The sequence below is a fragment of the Pelecanus crispus genome, chromosome 1, assembly GCF_030463565.1.
Source record: "Pelecanus crispus isolate bPelCri1 chromosome 1, bPelCri1.pri, whole genome shotgun sequence".
Lineage (NCBI taxonomy): Eukaryota > Metazoa > Chordata > Aves > Pelecaniformes > Pelecanidae > Pelecanus > Pelecanus crispus.
The window spans coordinates 125,170,347-125,196,982 of record NC_134643.1 but is presented as its reverse complement, the minus strand read 5'-3'; the positions used below and the strand labels follow the sequence as shown (position 1 = coordinate 125,196,982).

General features: G+C 42.2%; 1 protein-coding gene across 2 annotated transcripts; it reads right to left on the bottom strand.

Annotated features, from left to right (window-relative positions):
* Positions 1 to 681: 681 nt before the first annotated feature.
* On the bottom strand, positions 682 to 15,277 carry ETS2 (ETS proto-oncogene 2, transcription factor). Of its 2 annotated transcripts, none has more exons than XM_075712887.1 (10): positions 15,255 to 15,277; positions 11,737 to 11,808; positions 8,585 to 8,705; positions 6,598 to 6,717; positions 5,955 to 6,155; positions 5,025 to 5,108; positions 3,985 to 4,227; positions 3,573 to 3,836; positions 2,753 to 2,871; positions 682 to 1,790 (listed from the first exon to the last, which is right to left on the bottom strand). In XM_075712887.1, exons 2-10 carry the CDS (start codon positions 11,806 to 11,808, stop codon positions 1,575 to 1,577), a joined length of 1,440 nt encoding a protein of 479 aa, XP_075569002.1. In that variant the 5' UTR covers positions 15,255 to 15,277; the 3' UTR covers positions 682 to 1,574. The 2 variants fall into 2 exon arrangements, with proteins under 2 accessions (XP_075569002.1, XP_075569009.1); XM_075712894.1 differs by lacking the exon at positions 15,255 to 15,277 and adding an exon at positions 14,687 to 14,696.
* Positions 15,278 to 26,636: the final 11,359 nt, after the last annotated feature.

Below are 26,636 nucleotides of genomic sequence, written 5' to 3'. Positions count from 1 at the left end.
GCAAGGTCCCTACCCCCATAATCTGGCTGATTTGTGTTTTTTGGTTTGTTTTTATCCTGTAGAGGTGGTGGTAGGATGGACAAGAGTTGAACCAACAAATAAACAAAAAAGGAACTCCTCTGAAACTTTCCAAATTAGAAAGCACATGCACTATTTTCTTGTTCAAGAGGTTTTAATAAAGACTCATTTTTAAACCTCTCACACTGTACAACACATTTAAATGTACATCAAGCTCAGATAAAAAATAAAGCTTTCTTACAAAGTACATTTTTCCAGTGAATTTTTTTTTTGCAGTAAAAATAGCTGCTACATAAATCCCTCCTGATCTTTGAAAAGGAGTCACAGTTATTTCCAAAAATAGAATTCATATTTTAATCATACAGGATAAATTGCAGGAAGAAGAGACAAGTCAACTGAAAAAATAAGGCTTGTATATAAATTTTTTTTTTAAAAGGACATGCATAGAGGTTGAAAAACATATGCCATTTATAAAGGAAAAAAAGGTAATTTTATCCATATTAATATTTTCATTTTCAGTTACAGAAGAAACCACAAACAGGCCCTTTACGTCCCAGAATATAACATTAGTTTCTTGTAAAAATGCCAAAATGCACAAAGAATTGCCAGCTTCAGTCTTGGCAAAATACTGAGCCAGCCCTCCCTCCCCGCCCCCCCCATTTCATATCATAGGCATACCATATGCATGCATACTGAGCACTTATGTTGTCTCAGGCCAATTAAATATTTGCAGAAGGTTGTATATCCTAGACAAACATAAAAAAAACCACCATTTGATAAGTTTACATTCGCCCTATTTGAAACCACACACACAATTAGTTTAATTTACACTATACAGTATCTATTAAATAGGAACCTTACAGAGTTTCAAAAAGAATCACAGAATATATACAAACAGAATATTGAAATGGTATGATTCTCCTTCCCTTCCTTAAAGGGTCTTTTTTTTTTTTGTTAACAGTTGCTACATCTGGTTTGGACCCAGAGTGTTTATGTACCTATGCAGCACATTTCTGGAGGAGTTACAATAATACTAAACGTGCTTTAGAGCAAAACTAATATCGATTCTCCTTACTGCTCATTTAAAATAAATTAGTTAGTTTGGTTTTTTAAATAAATTGCATGATATAAGATGTAAGCAAGGACGATGGTATTTTAAAATATCTGAGCAATAGTTCTGCTGCATCACTGGTTTCTCATCCAACCTTTGGTTTTAAAGCCAACCCATTATTATATGGCAGCGTAAGTAGCCAAAACACTTTATACGGCAGTACAGGTATTCGAAATGCTTAACCTGAGAGCATTTCCATGTCTTCATGACAGAGCTAGGGTCTGTGCTGACTTCTGTGCTGCTCAAGTGCCTGACACGGCAACACCCAAAGCCACTGATGAAATAAGGCCACTTCCTTCCAGCTCTCCTTGGTTACAAAATCGGTTAAGGTCCTTATTTCCCAACAGTTGCACCCATCTGAACAGCCAGAAGAACTGACTGCAGACGGTTCCCAGACACAGTCCCAACATGTGATCTTCACCCCTGCAGCATCACATCCTCGGGCTCAGTCCTCCGTGTCAGGCTGCACCCCCAGCATCGCATGCAGCTCCTCCGGCGTGTACCCCAGCAGGTTCTGCAGGTCGCACACAAAGCGATACACGTAGCGTTTCCCTGAAGTCTTGTGGATGATGTTCTTGTCGTAATAGTAGCGTAGGCCTCGGCTCAGCTTCTCATAGTTCATTTTCGGCTTGTTTTTCCTCCTTCCCCACCTTCGTGCCACCTGTCAGTCCAAAAAGAAAGCAAAATGCAAAAGGTTTATTCAAGTCATGTTCTTCTAGTCAGTGGCTGATAAATACACAGTTATTAAAACCCTTTCTCAGAGTATTTTATTTGCTTTGGATGTCCCAAACTCAGATAAGGGAAGAGTTAGTGACAGACCCCACAACTGAACGTGCTCTGAGACAATTGGTGGCAGCAGCTTCAGGAGAAAGTGGCTGATAGCAAATACCAGCGAAAAGGATACCTATTTGTACTGGATGGGCTAAAACATGTTTAAGGGGATCAAGTTTATGGGAAACAGTCTCCTCTGTCAAGAAGAGACCATTTAACCATTAATTTGCTATTGAGCAGCATGGGACAGCTCTTTAACTGGAAGTTGAATGATATGAAGTTCCTTGGAGTTAGTGATTTTCCCTCCCCCTCTCTTTTTTTTTTAAATAAAAGTTTCAGTGGACTTGATATCACGTCTTTTAATACAACAACTTTCCTACTGATAACAGTGTCAGAAAATGAAAATGCATTCTATTTATTTTTAATGACTAAAGCTGTAAGTTCTCAAAATATTTCAAAAGCAGCACTACCATATTTGCTGTGCATCTAAAAGGACAGCAATACACAGAGTGCATTTTCCCCACGCCTTTGTGAAATCCCAGGCATTATTAATTCAACTACATCCAGTAAGCTAATCTACAGTATTACACTGTCAAAAGAACTAACTTTGTATACTACCTTTAAGTTTTGAGCTATGCCACATGTTCTCCTAAGTACAAGCAAATGCCAATAACCCTAAGTGGGAGGAGAGGGGGGAACATCCCACAGTAATCCTGACTGTGCAATAAAGCATTTGCAGATAAAGAGATTTCAGCAAGTGTCTGATCGTGTAAATGCTTTATATTCAAGACTAGGCCCACAGACGGTGGATCAGACCCTAAAGCTTTTTGTTCATCACAATTAGCCACATACCTCATCTGGGTCAGCAAGTTTAAATTCCCATCCATCTCCAGTCCAACTAATGAATGACTGACAGGACTTGTCAGTCAGTAACTCCAGAAGGAACTGCCATAGCTGTATAGGTCCACTGCCTGTTGAGAGAGAGGGGGTGGGGAGAAGCCACAATTAATACTTTTGCAAGCTCTTACCACAGCCGATGTATGTGACCATACTTGTGTCACAGGACAGATCTTGTAATTACTCTGATTTACTTTTTTTTTTTTTTAATATCAGAAAGAAACCTAAGATTTTTCCTCCATAACACAAATCTGCTCCTAAACATGTTAAAATTAAAACAAGTCAACTTTTCAATGGAAACACAGGATTTGACACAAGCTATGTCTTTCCCTTTCATATGGATCTCTTAGCCCTCACTCCCACCTCCCATCAGCTATATTTTAAGCTCCAGGGCTTGTCCTGCAGTCCTTGGCTTGGCCAGCGTTCTAGAGGAAAAAACAATTTCAGCAAGGACTACAGGAACAAGGCCTTAACAGGCATGCCAACACCTGAGGAAACTCCCAGGTGTGGGAGATTTTGTCCAAGTTTCCCTCTATTTCAAACACATCAAAAAGTGCATTTGATTTTTACATGTTCTGATGTACCTGCCTGTTCTTGCTTTAGATGGATAGTCCTATGAGACTTTAATAACATTTAAAATTGAAACTCTTCATGAGTAGTGGTCTCTAATTTGTAAGGCATACCTTACAACTATACAATTTTATCACCATGGTACATGTTTATAGAGAATATTGATGTTACATAAGAGGAGTGACCATTTTGCTTCACTACTTACCAGTAAAGCCAGCTAGAATTGCTGCTGGTATAACTGGTTTCCCTTGCTCTACAGGATCACTTCGTTCTTGAATATAGTCTTTGAAAGACATTGTAGGTTTGCTCAGACACAAGGACTGGCTACAGTCATCTTCAAAACTCTCATAAGATGGCACACGCTGTAAATCCACTAATGATGACTGGCTGTTCCAGGACTGTAGCATTGAATCTGAGCTTTCATAACTTTCTGCACCACTGTCGCTAGATTCATGTTCTCTAAGCTTACCTTTATAAAACAAACAAACAAAAAAAAAAAAAAAAGAGAAAAGTGTTAGGTTTTTTTTTTCTCCCCCTCAATCTAGCTTGTATATAGGAGGAAAAGACATATAGAATATGGCCATCAACCCATGGTTATCATGCAGATAATGACTCACCAGAATTATCTATCAGCAAGTTCAGATTGCTTCTTGGGAAATCTTGATTTACTGCACAGTAGTTCACACCAACAGCATCTGCTTGAGTTTTAGGGAACAATGGAAACTCTTGTTCTGGATTGAGGAGATTCGGTCCTGTGGAAGTCTGACAGATGTCAGTCAGGAGACTGGGTTTGGGATAACCGAGGGCTTTAGGGTAGCCAGGCATTTGCATACCATAGGAGTTCTGATCTACATTAACAGCTGAAGAAAGAAATAAAAGAATTAATTAGGTGATTTTCCCTGCAGACCCTTAAACAGACTAATACACCTCCAGCACCTCACTACAGTTGTGCCATAATTTTCCCATGGGGGGGGGAAATCTAAGAGAGTGATAGATGCTGCAGACCTACAGGAAAGGCTACTGAAGTCGGTGAGAAGATCCCCATCTACTGGGCTCCAAATCAGATTCTGTAAATCTCCCTCTATAATTTGCCCACCACAAATATGTCTATTGTTTGTTCTTCAAGGAAACTACAGGGCTACAGAAAAAGCTGGAGCAGCTTAAGTGGTTTTGAGTAAGGCCCTCATTGTTAAGTGGTGTAATAAGGTTGAGATGGAGATTGACTGTGGTAGAATGAAATACAACACCAATCAAACAATCTGAGGGAGCTAGCACTGCATCCCACACACTTTCAAAGCTCTATTACGCATCCAGAGTCTTCAAAAAGGCCTAAACATAACTCTTGCTGCTCCCCAGTGATGCTAGTTTTTGACTCAGTTTGCTAGAGGTGGGAGTGGTCATTCTGCTCCACAGATGTAGGTTTTGGTATACCAAGAGGAAATTTGATTTGTTCAAAGCCTTTGCTCTTCAAAAGATTTCTGACATGAATTAATGGCAATTAAAGAATACTAGGAAAGAAGGCTGTAGAAATTGAAGTCAAGTGTTCTCCTCAAGCACAGTAACTATTCTGCTGGCTTTTTTTGTTTTTAAACTGGGATTGTGACATACATAGAATAAACCGAGAGATGTAAAATGTCAAATTTGTTAAAATACTTACTTAAGGAATTATTATTGACCCAGTGAGGAACTGAGGTGAGATGAGAGTTCTCCACATATTGATCCTGCGTTTTCTCTTGGCTGTCTAGGGAGAGAAGAAAAAAAAAAAAAAAAAAAGAAAATTTGGTTTTATAGGTTTAAAGATCTAACCTTTATGCCACAAAAAGCTTCTGACTCTCTTGAGTATTTTGAGGTCATCATTCACATAAATTTTTCGCTAACACACTGCATTGCGTTCTCTCTCTTGGAACAAAAAAAAAAACCAAAACACAAACCCCACACCAAAAAACCTAACCAACTTCTATCAGGCTTGAAAACCATTATACCAATTGAATTTTAACACAAAACTTAGAAACAACAATAATTGCAGTGTGTTTTAAGGTCCAAGTCTTTACTATATGCAGCTACTAAATGTTACACTCCAAACCCAATGGAACTCACAGGGCACCACATGTAAGGTTCTAGCAATACCATCAGGGTCCACCTCAGACACCTCTAGGCGCCTTTGACTTCTTTACATTCATTCACTGAATTACCTCAAAACAATACATTAAAGGAACAAACCCCCAAACCTGTAATAAGAAGTGAACAAATTTTGTCCAACTCTTGGTTAATTTTTTTTTAATGGGGTATTATAGTAGCCTTAACCTAATCTCATTTATTTCAATTATTATTCCAAATAACACCTGACCGCAATAGGTATTCAGCCTGAACACAGAATGATTTCTGCAGATATCTGCATCTGTGCTTTGCATACCAAGGATGTACTAATAGTTCTGACAATGCTTTTATTAACAAAGTTTTAAAGTTCATTTTGGAGTTTTTGTATATAATAAAAGCCCTTTATAGTGAAACAAGTGTTGAAAGGGTCCCATTTCTATTTCTATTAGAAGAGCCTTAAAACAAAAGCTCTTTCTGGCTCTGTAACTACCTTTGATCATTTGTTCCAGGTGTTCCCACAGAATATCACCAACATAGTCAGGTGCCAGTTCCAGGAAACGCTCCTTGCCTAGGTTGCACAAGTCTTGGCCACTCATAAGAAACTGATGGAAGTTCACATTTGCCAAGCTAAACTCATTGGTAGCCCACGAAAGCCACTGGCAAACTTGCTGTTCAGTCCACAGCCAGGGATCTACAAGACAGAAGGTATCCAGCATTTAGAGATAACTCCTGATCTTTGTCAAATAATCTTCATTAGAAGGCAGTGAATGAAAAAAATTATTTACCCAAGTTACTTAATTCTGAATGAATTCAGAATGAGTGTATTCTTGAATTTAAAAAAAAAAAACCAAAACAAAATACCCCCAGTCCTTTATTTTCCTTCTGCATTCACTTGTAACCAGAGATGTCCTCGACTTACTTGATTCTCTCTTATGCTGCCAAAGCATGAGCTCTCCATGCACCCATTTTTAATATCAGCAAGTCTGCTCTTTCCAAGTCAAGTTGTGCCAGATTCACATAGGATCCATTCTTGTATTTCCTACTGACATCATTCTTTCTCTTTTGAAAGAGCCGCTATTCAGCCTCCTCCTTAGCATTAAAAAAAAAAGAACTTATAAATAGAAAACACTTACTATTTGGGATACCCAGCCGACACTGTTCCTTTGTGAAACCACTGAAAGTATCTTTCAAGGCCTGACTCATCACAGCCTTACTGCACGGGGTTAACAGAGGCAATTCACAGTTGTTTGACTCTACAAAAAAGAGAAGGGGTGGAGGGGAAAAAGGAGATACATTAACTTTTAGGCCAGTGAAAGGAGTGACAGTTTTTTGCTGTGCTATTTGAAGAGTAAGAAAAGGATGCTAGAAACTAGGCATTTTAAATTCAGAAACAAACAGCATAGATCCATTTTCTAATATAGCAATACATCAATATCCAAATCTCTGTGCTACTGGTTTGATAAAATTGCATCACTCTAAATTAAAACTTTGTGGCTTTCCATGATATAGATCCTCATTTACTCTTAGTAGTTACATAAAGAACCTTTGTTGCAGGGAAACTTTACTATTTCTTTTTTTTTTGGGAAAAAAAAAAAAAAGTAATATGAGACTGCTTATTCCTATTTGTCACCTATAGTTTGACCTCAGGCTTCCTTATAACTCCAGACAGTCTTCACTTAGTTTGAGAGCTAAGTAACTCATAGTGGGGTTGTGAAGAACCAGCTTGCACAATTTAACACTGCCTTCCAATGGACTGTGTTTCAGACCTTCCCATGCATCTCTCAATCACCCAAGTACATGGTGCGATAGATTATTCTAGCGCCTGAATCAAACAAGTGTGACTGGTAACAAGCTGATATTCAGTGTCTAAATAATGCAACAAAATCCAAAGTCAGCATCATCCTATGCCAGTATAAATTACTAATCTGCTTAACCGATTCTTAAATTTGCAGGTAGATTCCATTTTAAGGACAAATTTGGCTTCTACTCAGCCCTTCTTATTGGGCAATTTTCACCAGAAGATGCCTCATTTTTCTCTGAAAGAACTTCTAAATTGAAGAAAGCCAACCACACTGCCTAGATGTTTCAGATTAGGAAAACTTTTACTGATACTTTGTTTGTGACTGGTGTCATTAAGCTAGGGGTAATCTGAAGACAACCAACTCGCTACTGCATCCCTGAACATTTGGGAGCCTCTCATAACTCACAGGTTGCATTTGAAGGAGCTCTGCTGTGTTAGAGGCACGTAACGGTGGCAGGGTATATAAAGGCGATGAACTTGGCAGACTCCAAGTCAGTTCATGAAGCTGCGTGGCTCTTCTTGTTCTCCTAGACTATCTACAGGCTCCACTTGACCCAGCAAGTGGAGCTCATTACCAGCCTGTGCTTAACTTCTGGTTTTACCACACCCATCCTCAGTATCTGCTAGGACTTGCTTTGCTGACCAGAGCAGGTGACTGATTAGAATCACATTAGAACAAAGGACTGGTGGTTTTCAGAGGTTTGAGGGATTTTCCCCTTCCCTAAGGGGAGATAAAGGCAGCATCAGGTAAAATATCTACATTTTGGACAAAACTCCCTGTTTTGTCAGGGATTTTAGGCAAGGATTTGTAGAGAAGTCTTGGTAGCTACTATCCTACACAAAAGAAAAGAAAAAAAAAAATCTGTAAACATCCCTACCCCTGTTTTTTAAGGTATGGAGTAAAATGTACTGGGATTTAACACCAGAGGGTCAAGAAAGGAGCTTGCAGAACACCTGCATTTAATTATTGTTGAGATGTTGCAAATTCAAATACACATAAAACTTTTTTTTTTTTTTTTTTTCATTTTTAAACTCTCAGCTCTGCTTTAATACCTACTAAGGCTTCTTCTATGGACAGTCAGTCTATTAGGCTACTGAATCCCAGTTCCCATTCTTTTCAGTACAGAGACCAGCAACTATCCACAGAGCAACTCACATTGACAAAATCCAGCCTGCACACAGAAGTCTGTGTGCTAAAACACTTCTTTTTAGAGAAATCCAGGTTGCACTTGTAAGAGTATAGCCATGAAATGTTAGTTAGACCCCACAAATTTCTTTCTGATCTGCTGACTGGACTAAGGAACAAAGTGAAGAGTTACCGTAAGAAGTAGAATCAAATCCTGTTGGCACTTCTTGAAGCGTCTGATCTTCATTTAGTGAGAAAAAATATCCAGCAAAGAGAGAGTTTGAGCTATCAAAGGTGTCAAATGCTGGCTGACGCTGCAAAGCAACAGAATAAATGAGAAACAACGTAAGCATTTTGCTAGAGTACTGTCAACTTCATTGCTAGGAAGTGGCTGGGTCAGGCTTCCTAGATTTGGAGATCATGCACAACCACTATCTTGAATCAGCCAACTCATGCCTTTGAAATATAAACACAACGATAGTATAGCTTCTCATACATGATACAAAACAACTAACTTTCAGACCATAGTGCTAGGTGGGTGGCATGTTCTGCAGCTTACAGTAAAGCCAAGTAAGGATATTCTTAGTTTTCCTGTAATTGAGGCTTTTAACAATAGAGAATGCATGAGTGTGTGTATATATATATTTATTTCCAGGTATATTTTAAAGAAATCCTTATTTCCTGACTCCCTTAAATTGACTGTCCACTTGATGAGTACTTGATGGCAAAGGCAGGATCAGTAAGTTATGGAAAAACAACTGCCAGTGCAAGACCTACAGTAGATTTATGCAGCTTTTTTGTTTTTTTCTAAAGGAAAAATTTAATCTGAACCACATCACTTAAAGCTATACAGCCAGCTTTACAGGACTTGAGGAAAGATGTTACTCCTTTACTGTGACTTTCATACTTCTGAGTTACTGGATTTGCCAGCTACCACATTTTGCAGTCTTTCAAGTGCTCAGATGCTCAGCGAAACACTGCTAGTTTCATTATACAGAAAGAGGTAAACAGGACTGTTAAAAATGTTCCAGATAAAAGTGGATTCTACTGACACGTCGGCAACATTCAATACATATTGTTATATTTTGAAAACCTAACTTCTTTCAAACTTGACTTGTGTCAACTGTGTATGCTAGAAATACTAGTACTGTTACTAGATCCCCCAGCCACATTAGTCTTCGGGGGGGGCAGAGGGAATGTTAACAGCGGAGGAAATAACTTTAAAAACAACTTGTGCAACTTGCCCGTTAGTCACAAGGAAACCGTATCTGTAATACCTAGAGGCACGGATGGATAGAAGTTGCCACTGAGATTTTTAAAAGCACCTGAGGACAGAGCATTGTTCTGGAAAGCTACAGCTTGCTCATGGCAGCTACTGCAGTTGGAAGCAAAGGCAACTTGCAAATGCTTATTTGTTTTAGGCATCCACTGGTCTGCCAGCTTATGCCAAGGTAGAGGATTTAGCTGAGGACAAGGCAAAGGTTTTTCAGGGCACTATTCATATGCAATGCAAAAGCAACCTGAACTATGTTTCTGGAATAGCAAATGAGTATTAGTATTTCCTCACATTCCCTAACTTTCCATTTTATGTCACCACAGAGTTTCAAGTGGCTTGGAGTCTTTTTGCACCAGGTGCCTTTTATGCGCCATGTGTCATCCCCCTCCCCAAATTACATTAACCCTAGTGAGGAAAAAAAGGAACCGTAATTTTTTAGTTGTATTTTATAACAAGCTGCAATGCATGCTAGTACATACATTATGAAAGCACACACTCCACAGAAGAAAAAGCTGGTAAAGTAAACAATATAATGCCTCAGTTTACTGGGTTCAGAAATCTCCACCGAGCACTGGCCAGAGGAGACAAATTGCATACAGTTGGTTCAGGTACCCCCCCAACTAGAGTCAAAGCTGACCCGTGAAAAGGCTCACATCCGAATGAAACAAGTTTATAACAATTGCCAAATCTGCTAGTAAAAGATTCTTTACACATTACTAGATTAACTCATCACTAGTACTCAAAAGAAAGGGCAAGTTCTTTCAACACAACCTGGAAACTCCTGCGTTTTATGTAAATAGCTGACCCTTTTCCTGAGTCACTGGAAAAAATGCTGTGGCATGTGAATGAGTAAAATCCATACCACGCCAGTTTCATACTTCAAAAAGGAGAAAATTAATGTTTAAGCAGGTTCTTGATTTAATAGTAGTAAAAGGGGAAAAACACAACATAGGATAAGTTCTGCCTGCCCTATCAGTTATGCAACCATTTTATTTAGCTTTTCAACATATGTAATTATTACAGAACAAAATAAAATGTGAACAGCTACAAAACAGTAGAATACAGGTCTCTATTTTGACTTAATTATATGACAACTGAATACTGAATAACTGCTTAGAACAACCACTGTGTTACAGAGCACACAGCTATTAAGTTGGGGGATCTTTTGTGGATTTTGTTGTGGGCAGGAGAGAAAGCTAAGAGGGGACATAAAATGTCAGAGAAGTTAGCATACCAGAGTTGCACTAACTGATTCTTCAAAACATGGACATTCCTCAAAGTTAATGAGAGCAGAAAGTGTCTTCCTAACCTTTATCTGGTTTACATTAATCAATGCTGTAGAAAAAAATTGATGCTGGGATTAAAAAGTAACTTGCATGAATGGGGAGGAGGGAAGCCCTTAAAGACTGAGTCTTTATGGTCTACTTCTCATTTGTCCTCGGTTTGTAAGTTCCTTTCAAAACAACGTAACAGACATAGTCTATCTAGAGATAAAAATATATTAAATGTAACTACCTTTGGTTTCTTACAATGTATTGGACTTCCATTTCACATAGTTGCATGTAGTAAGTTAATAGCCTACTTTTTTTTTTTTTTTTTAATAATGCTCTTGAATGAATCAGACCTAACCAGTCATATCAGAACAGCCCTCTGCCAGTCTCATCAAGTTAAAGATAGAAAGACAACCCCTACTGCCAATCCTGTAGCCTTTCTTTAAGCAAAAGTTCCACCAACTCCAACAAATTTGAGCTCAGTTCTTGTCTACCTCTTATTTTCAAGTTCTTAGGATTTGGAGGATGGAGGGAGGGAGCCTCCTTGGGGGAGACGGTTGGGGGTGCAAGATTTACATCTTCCTATTTCAGTTCTGCTTTTCACATCTCTACTGAACTCAGCAGGAATACTCTAGAAGAAGATTAGAGGTTACAAGTAAGTAGTTAAAACCTGAATATCTGTGTTCACCTTGGCATGATTATACAATTCCTGTGTTAGCATTAATAAGAACACAATAAATGCATTAGCTGGGAGATACTCCGTTTGGGTTTAGAAGGTGACAGCTCAAGAGTACTCACCTTGAGCATTCCTCTGTACATGTTAGACACAGGAGCTACTTGATCCATGTTCCTGATCCCAAAATCACTCATCTGAAAAATGAGAGGGGTCACATGAAAAGTTGCTACTGAGGAAGCAAGCATGTTAACAGATGTATCTCACTGCTTCAGTACAGTTTACAGAACAGCTCTCGGAATGACATCCAGGGAAAGCTTTCCTTCTCATTGCTCACACCCTGACCACACACGGCACAATTCCCCTATTGCTTAAGCAGCTTTTTAACTGGAAGACCTTTCACAGGCATCACTGGTGTTAAAGTTTCACGAAACAAGTGAATGAGAGGATGATTAGCTTCCGATACCCAATGTGAGGGCTCTTCGTACCTTATTCTGTTAGTCTGAAAAGCCTACAGAAGTCCTTTGTCAATCAAGTATCTATCACTTTGAGATATTTTCCAACTTTCACCCATTATCTTAAACATTCAGTTTTGTGTTATTTTTGCTTACTACATTCCTGCTCACATGCCATGATTCACTTTGGACTTTGGCTTTCAAAGGAAGGAAGAGAAGCAACAGAGCGCTCACCGTGATACACCTTCACCTACCAACATTCACCCCTTTCACCCTTTTATGAATATTCATTGAAGCCAATACCTGGCATTAGCAACCTGCCTCCTTTACTAGGCAAACCATGTTATCTTGGACATTTTGTAAACATGGGATTAGCATATTTATAAAGCTTTAGAGGGCCTAAGTTTTAACTGAAAAGGTTTCATGCAGTAGAAGACCCTTTTTATAGAGTTGATGATGGGACCATCATCAATACGTTCATACTATTGAAGTCAAAGCTATATCATATTGACCGTATTCCCAGGAACAGAGTTATGCGAGGCCTGTATAACTTGTTCTCCTATATATCACTTAAGGAAAAGAGTGATAAGATTCATATCCTTTTACTGACCTATGGGAGAGATCAAACATAAGGAATAAAGCCAGTTTCATGGCCATTGTTCAGGTTTATCATGATGCTGTATTTCGGGTGTCGGTGAACGATACCTTATCAGACTGCACTGCAGCAAGTTGTCTCCTAAGAGTTTTCCTTCTCCTTTTTCACAGCATTGGGCTAAATTCTCTTGCTCCACAGAAACTGTCTGAAAACGTGCTTTTGCATTTAAATAGTCACATAGGACACTATTAATATTTCCACAAAACTGTGTTCACTTATTACAAGGAAGTTCTCTCGTTAGCCATGTTAACACAAGGAGAAATCAAAATACAATCTTAAACTCAGAAAAAGATAGCAAATTAGGAGCTTAACAAAATAAGCCCAGCCTGTTAAAATGACAACATATTCAAAAGCCATCCATATAAGTGAAGAGGAAAATAAAAACATCCAACAGCCAAAGGCAAGGAACCCTTTCATCCTCTTATATAGTTGATCACTAAAATTAAAAAAAAAACAAAAAAAACAAACCACCAAAAAACCCAAGGGTCCTTAACCTGAAAGGCCCATTTCAACTTGACTGTTACCAGACGTATGGCGCTTATCATTGAAATAAAATAAATCAACTGACTATGAAGGGAATATTCAACTTACACTTCATTAATGTTACCCAAAAGTGCAATCTACTGAATGATGTTTTTTACCTCAAATAGCATGTGCAAATATTTGATCTAAATTACACATCTCATTGAGCAGCAAAGAATTTTACGCAGCACGAGTCTCACTCAGCAAGCATCCTAATCTTTTCATTTGCCACAGTTTAAACAACTGTTTATCCTTGCATTCGGCTGGGCTATTAAAAAAGTATATGGCAATTTCTAACACCCTTTGTTTTGCCTTTGAAATCTGCTCTGTTGTCTAGGGCTAACTAGCTGTAAGCCTTACCAATCGGAAAGTACTTGTGAAAACATTACACATATTTTCAGTAAGTTTAGGTCTGATCCCCAGTTAAGACTACAAATAAGATTTCTGACACTTTCAGGTGCAATTCTGGCCTCTACATGAATCCTGTTAGGAACTTCCCCATTGACTTAAAAGGGCTGGGATTCTCTCTTTCCTGGGGTGTTTTTTGTTTGTTTGTTTCTTTAGAAATGTTTAGGGTCCTAGGACAAAAGGCTTATACGAAGTCTTCATTACATTGCATTGCTCATTAACCCAAGTCACTGTTTCTCCACACTAGGCTGCTCGTTTGTTCTGTGGCCTTGCCTGTGCACTACGCAGCTTATGGAAAGCCAGACAACCAGCTCCGGTCTAATAATACACGAAGATCTTCAGCACGTTTTGTAACACTCCAGTTTTCTTCCTCCAACCAAATCTCTCATGTTGCTACAAATTTCTACAGCCTTTGCTCATCATACATCAGCCTTCTCCCCACCTGCAGCTCAAGTTTCCAGCCCCGAGATCTGAAACCCTCACAGAGGTGTCGCAAGACAAGCGGAGCTGAAAAGGCAGTATGGCTTTTCACGGCACAAAGGGTTAAAGCTGGCTTTCTGCTGGACTTAGAAAACTGCTGTTTAAGTTCAGAAAAGACGCTATGGCACGGTGTGACTGCGCCTCGCTTCCAACTCCTCCACTAATGCTGATGACTGCTACTTGCCAGCTATAATTGGTTTAACTGGCAGGACACCTTCTTCAACACCCCCGCATAGCTGAGTGGGTGAACCAGAACAGGGTCAACAGGATCAGGCACTTATTAACTAATACTCCTGAATTCTGATCACCTTCTTTTCAGCAACAGCCAGGTGCTTGCCCACAGCTGGATTCAGCTGGGAATCATCCACACGGAGAACTAAACCATGCCAGTGACCGCCACACATCTCCACTGGTTTTTTTGTTAGGTTTGGTTTGGGTTTGTTTGGTTTTTTTGGGGTTGGTTTTTTTTTTTTTTTTTGGGGGGGGGGGCAGGGAGTATCTCGTTGTTGTTTTGCTTTTAAATAGCAAGTTTTTCAGGCTAAAAAAATTGCATACCAATAGGTTAAGAGACAACCGCCTGCCGTCGGAGCACCGATTCCCCGTGCAAGTACGGGGCTCCCCAAGCACCGATGAGAGAGATAGCCGAGAGCTGGTATGACTTTTGACACATATGACACACTCGCCCACATAAAAGTTAGATGGGGAGATCATACAGCCCAACATTTTTTAAGTCCCTTTAAAGTACTAACGACATCCAGAGTGCGCGCTGCCCATTAACTCTTTCCTCCCGGGCGCGCAGCCGCCTCCACAAGGCATCCCCGTCCGCCGCCGCTTCCAACGCGCCCCTCCCGCCCCCGGCCTGAGCCCCGCCGGTCCCCCCCCGGGCGGCCACCGGGCCCCGCCGCCCCCTTCGCCGCCGGGGTCTGCCCGCACCCCGGCCCCCGCTCCCGCCATCGCCCCCGGGGGAGGTGGCTCCGGGGGCCCGGCGGCGGGCCGGGGGCGATGCCCGGCTTCCCCGGGCAGCCGCCGCGATCCGCCCACCTCCCCCGGCGGCGGAGCGGCGCGGAGCCGCTCGGTACCCGCCGGCGAGCCGCCCCCCTCCCCGCCGCCACCCCCGCCTCACCTGGCCCCCGAGCCCGGCGCTCGCCTGCTCCTCTGCCTCCCTCGGCGGCGGCACCGGCACCGCACACACAGTCCAAAAAGAGAGGCGCCGCTGCCTCTCCGGGAGCCAAAATATCCTCGATGGGGCAGAGCCGGCCAACAACAACAGCGGCGGCGGCAGCGAGCTGATCCCAGCGGAGAGTCCCGGAGGAGGAGGAAGGGGGGCGGGAGGGAAGGCGGGTGCCCGGCGGCGGGTGCGTGGGCGCTGCCGGCCGAGCCGCTGCTGCCGCCGAGCTGTACCGAGCCGAGCCGAGCCGAGCCGAGCCGAGCCGAGCCGAGCCGAGCCGTGCCGTGCCGTGCCGTGCTGTGCCGCGCCGCCCGCCCTCGCAGGCGCTCTTCAGCGGGCGGGGGGAGGCGGCGGCGGCGGGTCCCGCCTCCCCGCAAGCCCGGCCCCCTCCCGCCGCCGCGGCCCCGGTTGTTGTTGTCGCCGTCGCCGTCGCTACGGCTGCGGCGGGAGTGGCCGGGTCTCCTCCGGGCCGCGGGGGCTGCCCCACGGTCGGGCCGCTCCCCCGGCCCCGGCGCCCCCTCCCTGCCCGGTGCTGCTGGGCGCGGGCAGAGGGGAAGGCGCGTTTAGCGCATTGAGAGGGACTGCTGGGGTTTTGGTTTGTTGGGTTTGGGTTGGGTTGGGTTTGGTTTTGTCTTTTTCCCCTGGCGATACAGGAGATAATTGATGCTGGACGTTTTCCATGGGTATTTAATTAATACCTGTCCTCGAGATTGGTAAGATTAGAAGAATTAACCCATAAAATCCAAGCACCCGTATAAACAGTCCGTTTTCATAAGACAACTATGACACTCGCTACGGCGGAAATTCAGCGATTACGTCATGTCGCATCTTCTACAATTATTTTGGGGAGTTCTTAATATAAACTAGATGCAATGTGAAAGCTGTACCGACAGTTTTCATCTTGTGAATTGCAGAGCCGAGCGCCGCAGTCAGTAAAACCGAGTTGGCGTTTCTCAGACCTTGAAAAAATTTGGTAGCCCTTGGAAAGTTGCAAGGAGCTTTATGCCACCAAAATACAAAGGAACTTGCTGTTAAATTTTTTCCGTCAAAGACAGTTCCCTATGAGGGCCTGGAGAGGCTCCGTGGACAGGCAGACAGGAGGCATGGGTTGCTTTTCTTACTCTGCTCCGCTCTCGTTGGAGCCACCTAACTTTCCCGACTCTCTTGCCACTCTACCTACGGCTGACTTCTTTTACATGGTGTTGAACGCTTTTGGGTGCACCCAGCTGAGGGGATCCGTGTGTGCCTCCCAGCTCCCCGGCCTGGCTGCCCGTTGGAGTGGTGTCCTGACGGTGTCTTGGTTTGAGACCTGGCTCTGTGCTGGCTGTCACGCTGCATGCTCCAGTCGGGAAGAAGCCACGGTGTGTCCGTCCGGCAGCCGTCCCGCTGTGGGTGCCCAGGGGACCGGCACGGCAGCTTGCGTCCCGCAGCGCCCGCCTCACAGGTTGCAGGTGCGGTCCTTGGTAGCAGTAAATCGCCCAGCTGTAAGGAGAAAACAAGCTGGAGCCACAGTTTGTTGGTGCTCCCACCCTTGACTTCTCGAGATTTTCAGTGAACACCAGGGACCTAAACTGTACTTAAAAAGCTGTTCTTTAAGCTTGCTGTTACACCTTGCTTTATTTAAACTAACTCCCCTTTCAAATTAACACTTGTGTCATATGGTTGTAACTTCTCTTGTAATAGGAGCCCAGTAACAGCTACTTCTCAGTTCCTCACCAGATTTCAACTGACCCTCTACCATGCGCCTAAGCTGTGATTATTTTTGCCATTAAAAAGCCATAGTTTCTTTGGCTGTTGGTGGTGCAGTCATCAAAGCTCCCTCCTTCTATATTTTCCAGCTCTTTCTGGCCACAGCAAAAGCTGGACCATACAACTTGTTACCCTGGAGTAAGGTTCTCTAGTATTTCTTTCAAATTCTTCAGCAAACTTTCTCCTTAGAAAAGTGGGATATATTTCAGTCCTTAGGGTCATATGTTACCAGGCAAATTGTGACAGTCTACTTTGAGAGAGTGTCTTGATTATGCCAGTGGCATTTCTTACTTCAGGAGAGTCCTGATCTAATAAGGCAACATCTGTTATAATCCTAAGGGAAACCATTAAAAACTGTATGTCAGCTGCATAGCAATTTTAATTATAACACTGACAAAAACAATTATGCCACCCTTTATATAGGGGAAACATCTGTCAAAAAGATAAGATGAAAGGCTGGGAGTTATTTATTTCTTGCCAAATTAATGTTCTGGGATCCAGAGCAATAAAATTATTAACCCGGCCATATTTTGCTCTATTAAAATTTCTTATATTTCAAGTAATTCTTGTTACATAAGAGTATTTAATTTCATTAAATAACGCTTATTGTTAGTATACAAATACACTGTTGCTCCATTGGAAGTGGTACATGCTTAGTGGGCTGGAGCACATGATCTATGAGGGGCTGAGGGAGCTGGGTTTCATTAGTTTGGAGAAGAGCAGGCTAATGGGGAATCTCGTTGCTATTTTCAGCTACTTAATGGGAGGTTATAGCAAAGAAAGAGCCAGACTCTTCCAGAGATGCACAGTTGCAGCAGAGGAAATGCCGACTGGATATTTGGAAATAAGTGTTCCCAGTGCGAGCGAAAGCTTCATCCGTGGAGAGTCTCCGATCTTGACCGGCCAAAGCCCCCAGCAACCCCAGCAGAAGGCTGGAATAAAGACCTGCAGCGCTCCTCTCCAGCCCGAGTTACTCTATAATTCTGTGATCCCTCTGCACTGTTCATTTTCAAAATACAACATCTTTAAGCTAGAGAGTCAAAGGAAAAATGATTTCTGTTTTGTTTTGCTTCTGCAGTGTACCTGTGTGTTTTGTTCTGTTTTAGGAGTTGTCCATCCCCCTCACAATTTCTTTCACTCCTGCCTGGGCTTTCATGTGTATGCGTGTGTCAGCATACTGTCAGCCATAGAGACAAAAAGGGGAGTTCTGTGTAAACTTAAGAATAATCATGGTATCAGCACCATGCTGGAAACTTTTGAGATTTTTTGTTGTTGTTGCAGACCTACTCGCGCTTTCTTTTTTTGCAGGAGTGAGGGAGAACTAGCTGTGGTACCCAAGAGTGAAGTGGCTATAAAGGGAAAAGGAAAGAAAAGGGATAAAGACTAAAGAACAAATTTCTGCAAAGTCATTGCACTGGGTTTCTGTGGTAGTCCAGGTAGATAAGACTTTTTTTCAGTCCTTCTTGCTCATAAATTTGTTTGAAAGAGGACTCACGCTGCAAGTGAGTGCTAAGAGGTTGTTTCTCTTTTAATTGCCTTTCTCTGCAATGGTGTCTCAGAAATATGCTGGAGACTTACCTTCTTGTAGTGAATTAAGGTAAAGGAACTTGCTAGGTTTTTTTAAATATTTAAGTACATGACATTTTTCACTGAAGGCAATGGATGGTTGTCTGAGGGGATAATTTGGCCCCGTATTTCTGATTTGAGCAGCTGCAATGCTGATTTGTGAGTTCATTGGCAAAGACGGGGAGGAGAAGAGCAGCAGTTGATGGTCAGGACACCCCAGGGAAGGGCTTCACTCAGTGTCTGCACACCACATTCTCAGTGGGGCCAAAAAAGAGGGGGAATAAGATCCTAAAAATGTAGACGTTTAAAGCACAGAGAGGGAATGCGAGGCAGCAGGTATGTGGAAGAGCTGCATTGCAGCCAGCACTCTGGAGCAGCTATGACTTACTCCTCCAGAATTTCTCTTGCGCCACGGGAGAGGACACACAGGAGTGAAAACCCTGTCGTGCTGTCAAAGCATGCATTGCACACTCATCTGCATGTTGGCTCGGCTCCTCTGCCTGATTACGTTTGGGGTGCACGTGTCCCTCCTCCTCCTCCTGCTGCCGCCGTGGGGAGCGGGGCGGCTGCGCTGGGCTGGAGCAGCCCTTGCCGGGGGACCCCCACGGGTGTCTGGTGGGCACTCAGGGGCACGGTACGGCCGATAGGCCTGTGCCTTCTCCCACTCCTCCTCGCATCCCTGCGGTACCGGGGATGCCTCGTTGTTCATTTGCATTCAGTAACGTAAATAAACAGAGTCATCCTGAATTTGAAAGAAAAGTCTGTGTATTTGTGCCCCTAAAAGACAATTAACAATGAAGCTCCAGTAGCGACCATCTATAGGATCACAGCGTAAAGGGTCTCAGGAAATAACATCTTTGAAAAATAAAGGCCCAGCTATCTTGGTTTGAAATAGCGACTTCAAACAAGACGCTATTATGATTGAAACAAAGGATGAAACTCATTGACTCTGCCATTCAAACACAGCTAAACCAAAATATTTATACAGGGTTGGGGAAAGTGGGGTATCAAACGACCTTTCGCTCAGACATGTATTCTTCGCTCTTAAAATAAAACACTGCCAACCGTCCCCACTGAAAAGTTCTCCCTGCCGTGTTTGGTGCACAAAGTGTGACCAAGATCATGTCTGCGAAGGCATCTCAGTGAGTCACAAAGTATAGCAAGTTATTCATGTGCATGTCATTATTCTGAGCACATGCAAGCCAACATTAATAACTACTGCGGAGGAAAAAATACTATGTCAAAGTTCTGTCAGCATGTTTGAGCAGTAACAGAAATTGCTACATTTTGCCCATAAAGTGCTACATTTCACTTTCATAAAACTGAAGGAAATTAAGTAAACTGTAAAGTATAAAAATTTGAAGTCCTTATGCTTCTGATTTTTTAATTAAGTGAAAATGTTACAAGCATGCCTCAAATAATATTGCCAGTGGACAGGAGAGATGCCTAACACATGAACTGTAGGATGATGTCTCATGACAGAAAAAAACTAAGCCTTTACCTTTTGTACTAAAGCAGAAGATTAGTCGTTAAACTAGCTAGTGCTTCAGAGATTGCTCATACCATTTTGGGTGTATTTAATTCATTTCATGCAGTCTGAGGCATAAAATAAAAAGCACATGCTAATATTTTAAGGCCAAGTGTATTCAGAAACAGCAGAGTTTAATAATTGCTTTTGGATGACTGTGTGCAAAAAAGTACACTTGAGCTTCCTTTAGCAACAGAGCTTTTCCTTTTATTTCTGCATTTCATGTACTGCTGGTTTCAATTAAGAATTATCTTGCCTGTGTACAGGCTTACGATTCTCCTGTTCAACTCACTAATCAATGTAACGTGCCCTTCATCACCACATTTGCTCTCCCATCTACGTGGGCAGCGGCATGCTTCGCTTACCAGTAAGGGCAGTACTTCATCTTGCGATGGGTACGGTTCCCCTCTTCTCCTCCCCCATCACCAAAAAATATAGGAGTTTTGCATCATTCTTCTGTGGCTGTAAAGGTTGCATGCTGGCACTTGGTAAGTTGTCACAACTATTTCCAAATTTACATTAGGCTTCGGTATATTGATAATGGTGTTTGCAGCACAGAATGGGAGAGCCCAGTGCTAGGAAGACTTGCTTCTTGCTGCTGCTCTTGTACTTCTGTAAGTGGAGACTGTCTGTGTAAGCACTGGGTATATTTTTGGAACGACGACTTAAGGGGTTTTTTTCATACTGACATATACTCCTGTGTGTGAGTGCCCAAGCCCCAGCATAATAGAATTTGTTCATCTTTCATGTTTTCCATTACCTTCTTTATTATTCTCAACCTGCTTCCTTCTCATCCCTTACCTTCCAGAGCAAATTCCCAGTTCACTTCTTTGTCTCATTGACTAATGTTTGTGTAGCGAGCAGCACAAGCCACGTGCTGGGTGGTGGCAGAACTTGTGGCACAGAAAGTGAGCACAGAATCATATCTAATCGCTTGTTTCTTTCTGGCAAGAAAATACTATGATTTCATCCATGTGTCCCTCTTACTGCATGTTTAGTGCATACACACATTCTTACATAAAGAGCAGTGGTGAGTCTCATTGTGGTCAGTGAATAAGAATACCTCTGTTTACACAATATTTTGAAATTCATTCAGAGCCTGGCAGGTGCTACATGTTGGGACCTACAGGACACGCATTTTTCAGTACCAAGAGTGAGGGAGACGTTGCTGGCCTCTTTCTTGAACTAAACAAAACTTCAGGCATAGACCACTGTAGTCAGTATCATTCATCCCACTCTATGTTGAGGATCTCAGCCTGAAGTGTCTGGAGCAAAAAATCATCTATTGAGTAGCCTTGACTAAAATAACACCTGTGCAAGACCTATATCCCATTTTATTGACCTGCTCTTCCATTGGAAGACTGTCCGGGCCTTCCTATCTCAAGGAATTTAACCCCAATCTCACAAAAGCAGGAAAAAGAAAGGCAGTGTCAGCTTTAGCCATAAGTGGATGTATACATTGTTGTGTCCACTGGTGCATACATCGGTAGACTTGGAACACTGCCTGTCTTTGATTCATAGGCATCTTCTCTGTGAAGCACTGCACCATCTTAGCCAAGTTGGCTGTCTTTTTGCTTTTACTTTCCCGGGGGCATAATGTCAAATTAGTCATTTTTACAAGAGAGGGAAACTTTATAACAGCCACAACATACGTTCTCTGGAACACTGACAAGATAAATTCGCTCTATACAAATATAAGCAGCAGTTGCTGTATTTGTCCTGGTTTCTTTTATTCCGCCCCCCCTCCCCCCCTTTTTTTTTTTACAATGGAGCAGGTGCAATGTCTATATCTGTTATCAGTGTCTAATATGGTTTAAGCAAACACTGAATTGCTCATGTTGTCTAGGTGTTGCATGTAGTCTATTAGTCATCCTGTCTAGTGCTTATCAGAATGCAAAAAAACAACATTTGAGATGAGTCATTAAGATTCATTAAAGAATATCTTTGTCATAACAGCAAATGAGGGAGAAATATGGAAGGGACGGACAGGGATATGTCTAATATTTGTGGAGAACACATGGCATATGCCGTATACCACAGATCTTGAAAACAATACTGTTTGTAAGAGTACTATTAGCAGAGCAAAAAGCGAGCTTAGTTGTGTCGATTGACCCTAGTAAGCAAATTCTGTATTTGGAGTTTGAAATAATTAGTTTTTGGGGGGAACTGAATTATAGGGTATCAGGGAAGCTGATATTCCGCACCAGTGTCAAACTGGGGCCAAACCATAAGTCTTGCTTCACTCCCTGTGCAGCTTTGTTAGTGGCAGAAAGCCCGGGGCACTGTGGTCCCCTTGCCCTGCTAGCAATATCCCCAGCAAAACAGACATTCCTGCAGGATGTGACATGGCCACTCGTGTGGCCACATGTCCCTGTCCTGTGCCACTGTGGCCGTCTGGCCCTGCATGAAGCCCAGACGCTGCAAGCACTCTGCAGGCACTTAATGAGAGACAGTACTGAAACCACCACCTCTCTGTCGACACTGGCCGGGAAACCCTCTAAGGGGGCCAGCCTGTGCTGGGCTGGCACAAAACAAGGAGGGAATAATTTTCTTAGCCCATGAGAATCTGATGGAGCTTAGGCATTGTGGTCCCCCCCCAGGAACAACAAAATCAGTCTCAAAAATACTTTGTGAATGTTATTTTGGAAAAAATCTATATTAAAACCAAAGCAAAATCTAGCCATGATTGATCAAACCCTTGCATTCTTTTTGCTCCTGGCTTTTTTTTTAAGCATGTTTTTATTTTAAATTGTCTTTTTTACAAACAGTGGGGTTTGGTGGAGCTCCGGACACATCAAACGAAAACTTCATCTTGTGGGAGAGCACTGTAGGCAGTTCCTCTCCACACAAATCTCCATGTAGCTTTTTCCCCACCAGCATGAATTCCCCTCTGTGGGCCAGATGTGCTTTTCTCCTCATACAGATGAGTGTTTCCATAGCTGAGGAGTTGGTCCTGCTGACAGCACCAAGATTTCTGGAGTCACAGCTCACTCACAGGTGTGAAGTGGATTGCTCTCTGGCCTTGGGCAGATAAGCAGCCATAGGAATTTGTTACTCTTTTGCCTTTTCCCAGAGTTGGAAATCTTTTAATTAGGGGAGAAATAAATTGTCTACATAATTTCTTTTTTTTCCTGTAGTGCAATCTCTCTGCTTTGTATCAACTGGTTTTCTTAACGTGGCTGATTTATAAAGCAAGCTGATGTTTGCCCAAAAGTCTTTAAATGAGCTTATATGTTCTACTATGACCTTTACAGTAATCGTTTATTTGCTTTTTTATCAATGTCATCCAAGTGATTGCTACGCACATCACAGCCTTAATTCTGCCCACGTATGGAAACTGAACTTTGGAAAGAATACGCTCTCGGGTCCTGCTCGGGCAAGCTTTTCTGATTTCCATCAGGTTTCTTTAAGCAGAACCTGTATTGCTTTTAATGTTCCTAAGTAAACCCAGGAGAAACTAACTGTTGTGTGGAGCTCTTATCTTAGGGGAACACACACTGCAGGAAACAAACTGAACAGATTTTAAAAGATAGGGATTTTGATCTCACCTTCTTTAAATTCCTTCTGTGCTCTCACAGAAATCTGGCATTTCTGGGAACCCACACCCAGTGTGGGCCAGGGTTTAAGGTCGGCAATCATGTTTAAATACACTTTCCCTGCACTTGGACCCTCTGTCCCTTCCCAATGTTTTTGCAGCTTGCAGCCCTGCCTCAGGCTGGTTGAGCTTTTGCTGCTTGCCGTTGGCAGCTTCCAAACACCAAATGCATTTGGGGCAGTGCTGTGAAGATGCTTCCCAAAAGGGACTTGCTGGACTCTCACCACAAGGACCAGCATTTATGTAGTAGCAGTGTCTCCTATTGTAAAAAAAAAAAAAAAAGTTGAGAATTGTGTATAAAATGTCCCGTAAACTGTAAGTAATGCATCTGCTTCCCACATCAGACATTTTGACAATAAAAGCTTCCCTCACTTTCTTTGGGTCTCTGTATCCTGTGTCATTACACTCTCCGGTGTAGGAGTGGAGAGTTTAGTTACTGAGAAAGAGGTGAAGAGCTCCTAAATGAGCGCACTTCACTACTTTTGCTGTTTTCAGGGATACTGAAAATACCTAAAGGAATGTAGTTTTTCAAGGATATTTCCTTCTCCCACCTCTGCATGTATACCTTCCTCTTCCTTGGAAAGGAACATGTCCCTAAAGAAAAAGTTTGTTTATCAAGTGTTTGTTACATGGGTTCATGCTTTCTCTGCAAGGATGTGTTTTAGCTTGGATTTAGCTTAAGGAAATTAAAGTCACGGAGTCACTCAGCCATCTTTTTCTTCTGGCTTCCTGTTTCCCCCAAACAACTTTTGAACCCTTTGGTCAACTTAAACCAAGTCTGGGAAGGATCTCATGATCTGAGGAAAATAAAGTTCTTGTGTATCTTAGAAATAAGAGGCAGCACAGTAGATAAAAGATACCAGAACTAGTGCCTCCATGGAGATAAAGGCAGAAATGTGGGCTCAACTGTATTTGTTTCCAGAGAATCACACAAGAAATAAATGCTATTAACAAGAACCTTTGATCAGAACTCACATCTTACTAGGCTTGAGATAAGAGTTTGTATCTTATTAGAGATGAGATAAGCCACCCTAAGATGCAAGTCATGGGAGCCAGGCATCATCTTTTATCCTGCTTGCAGAATGACTTGTTGCTTTGGTAAAGTGTAATATTTACTTCTACTCGGTGGTTTCTCATCACTATTTAGGATCTGTCTGAACCAGCTGTCTTGTGGGGATATTTGGTGAGATGTGAGAGGAGACCCATGCTTCTGTTTCAGTGTTGCCTGAAGAGCAGAATTGCTAGGGTCAGCCTTAAATCCACTGCCAAGCCTGGAAGTGGTGGGGCTGGGTGACTCCCAGGCTTCACAGGGAGATGCCAAATGGACCCATTCCTGTCCAAACGAGTTCAATAGTGACTGAAAGTCATGACCGTCTGAAGGCTATTCAAACTCTATTAATTAGTGAGTTGGCAGTTTCATTTGGGAACCTATTTGGCAAATGGCCACTGCTATTGATACTTAGGTTTGCCAAATCTTACCAGGAACAAGCAAGCAGGCATGGAAAATGGACACCTATCCAACCCTAGAGAGTGAATCAGATATTTCAGATATTTTATTTCAGGAAGATCACTAATGCCTCCTTTTGCTTTTTTTTTTTTTTTTTTTTTTTTTTTTTTTTTTTTTTTTAATGTGCTAAGTCTATAAGTAACCTGGGGACCTCACACTGGAAGTCCAAGTGGAAAGACTGGCAGAGTACCTTCCATGCTCTTCTCCCCACTGTGGCAGCCTTCTGGATTTCAGTGCTCCATACCTAAATCTTACCAGTTTCCCATACTTCTGGTATTTCAATATGAATAGTATATCATATATGTTCATTATGGAGAGTACTCACCATATCCAGTAGTGGTGGGATAGGACATACATTCAATTTTCTGATATTTGGGATACTAATCATGCAGTTGATGATCTTAAGCGATTTAATTATGTGTGCTTAGTGGTGTGGGATCTGCACATCTTTTGTCTTTGGGTTGCAAAAAAGAAATCTTTCCCAGTTATCTTTTTGACACCTTTGTACACAGTAAATTGAAGAACAAACTTTGTAAAGCTCTTAACCCTAACCTCCCTTATAAGCTGCAAAGGTCAAATTACCAGTTATGCTCTGTGTTTGTTTTCGTCCTCTGGGTCTCAATTTTCGTGCTTGCTTTTGCTCCCAGGGACTCTGTAAGGCTCTTAGTTAGGTCAGGTTTTGTACAAGCAAAGCAGTCCGTTCCTTTTCCAAAGACCTGCCATCTAGTTTAAAGAAGGCAGTGGAATGCAAGAATAGCTTGTACTTTGTAATGCATAAGTGGCAGGTTTCAAGCCAAGGTTTACAAAAGGAGAAGTGAATTAATTTGTACAGGATACCAACTTGCTCTCTAACTCCATTGTCTAAAACATGTTTTCTGTGCCTTCCAGAAGAAACCCAGTGGATAACCAGCTGCTTTGCATTTTTCAAGTGGAAGAAGCAGCAAAGTAATTCTGATCTAGAGTGCAGTGGGGGCTGTGGGACCAGGTGAGAAGGTACAAAAGCAGGCATGTAGGAAGGACTAAGTCTCATGAATCATGTCTCTGGTAAAGGCTGGAAGCCTGTGGCTAATATGATGTAAAGCCTTGGGGAAAAAGGTGTTGAAGTGACAAACCACAAGGATGACTTTAGTGGCAGCATTTTTGGTACAGCTTGCATGGGGAAGGGTTGAAGATGGAAGAGACAGAAAAGACTGCAACGGTTCCAAGGGAAGAGAAATGTCCATTCGAAGAATTTTGTCTCCTACTGCTTCTCTGCAGGATACTGGTTTAAAGCCTAGCAATAGTTAAACAATGCCTGTTTTCCTGTGTCTCTCCCTGGTGGATTCCTGATTAATTCAAGCTTCACAAGGTTTCTCTTTCAGTGAGGACACTGACAATGTCCCTCTCCTCTAC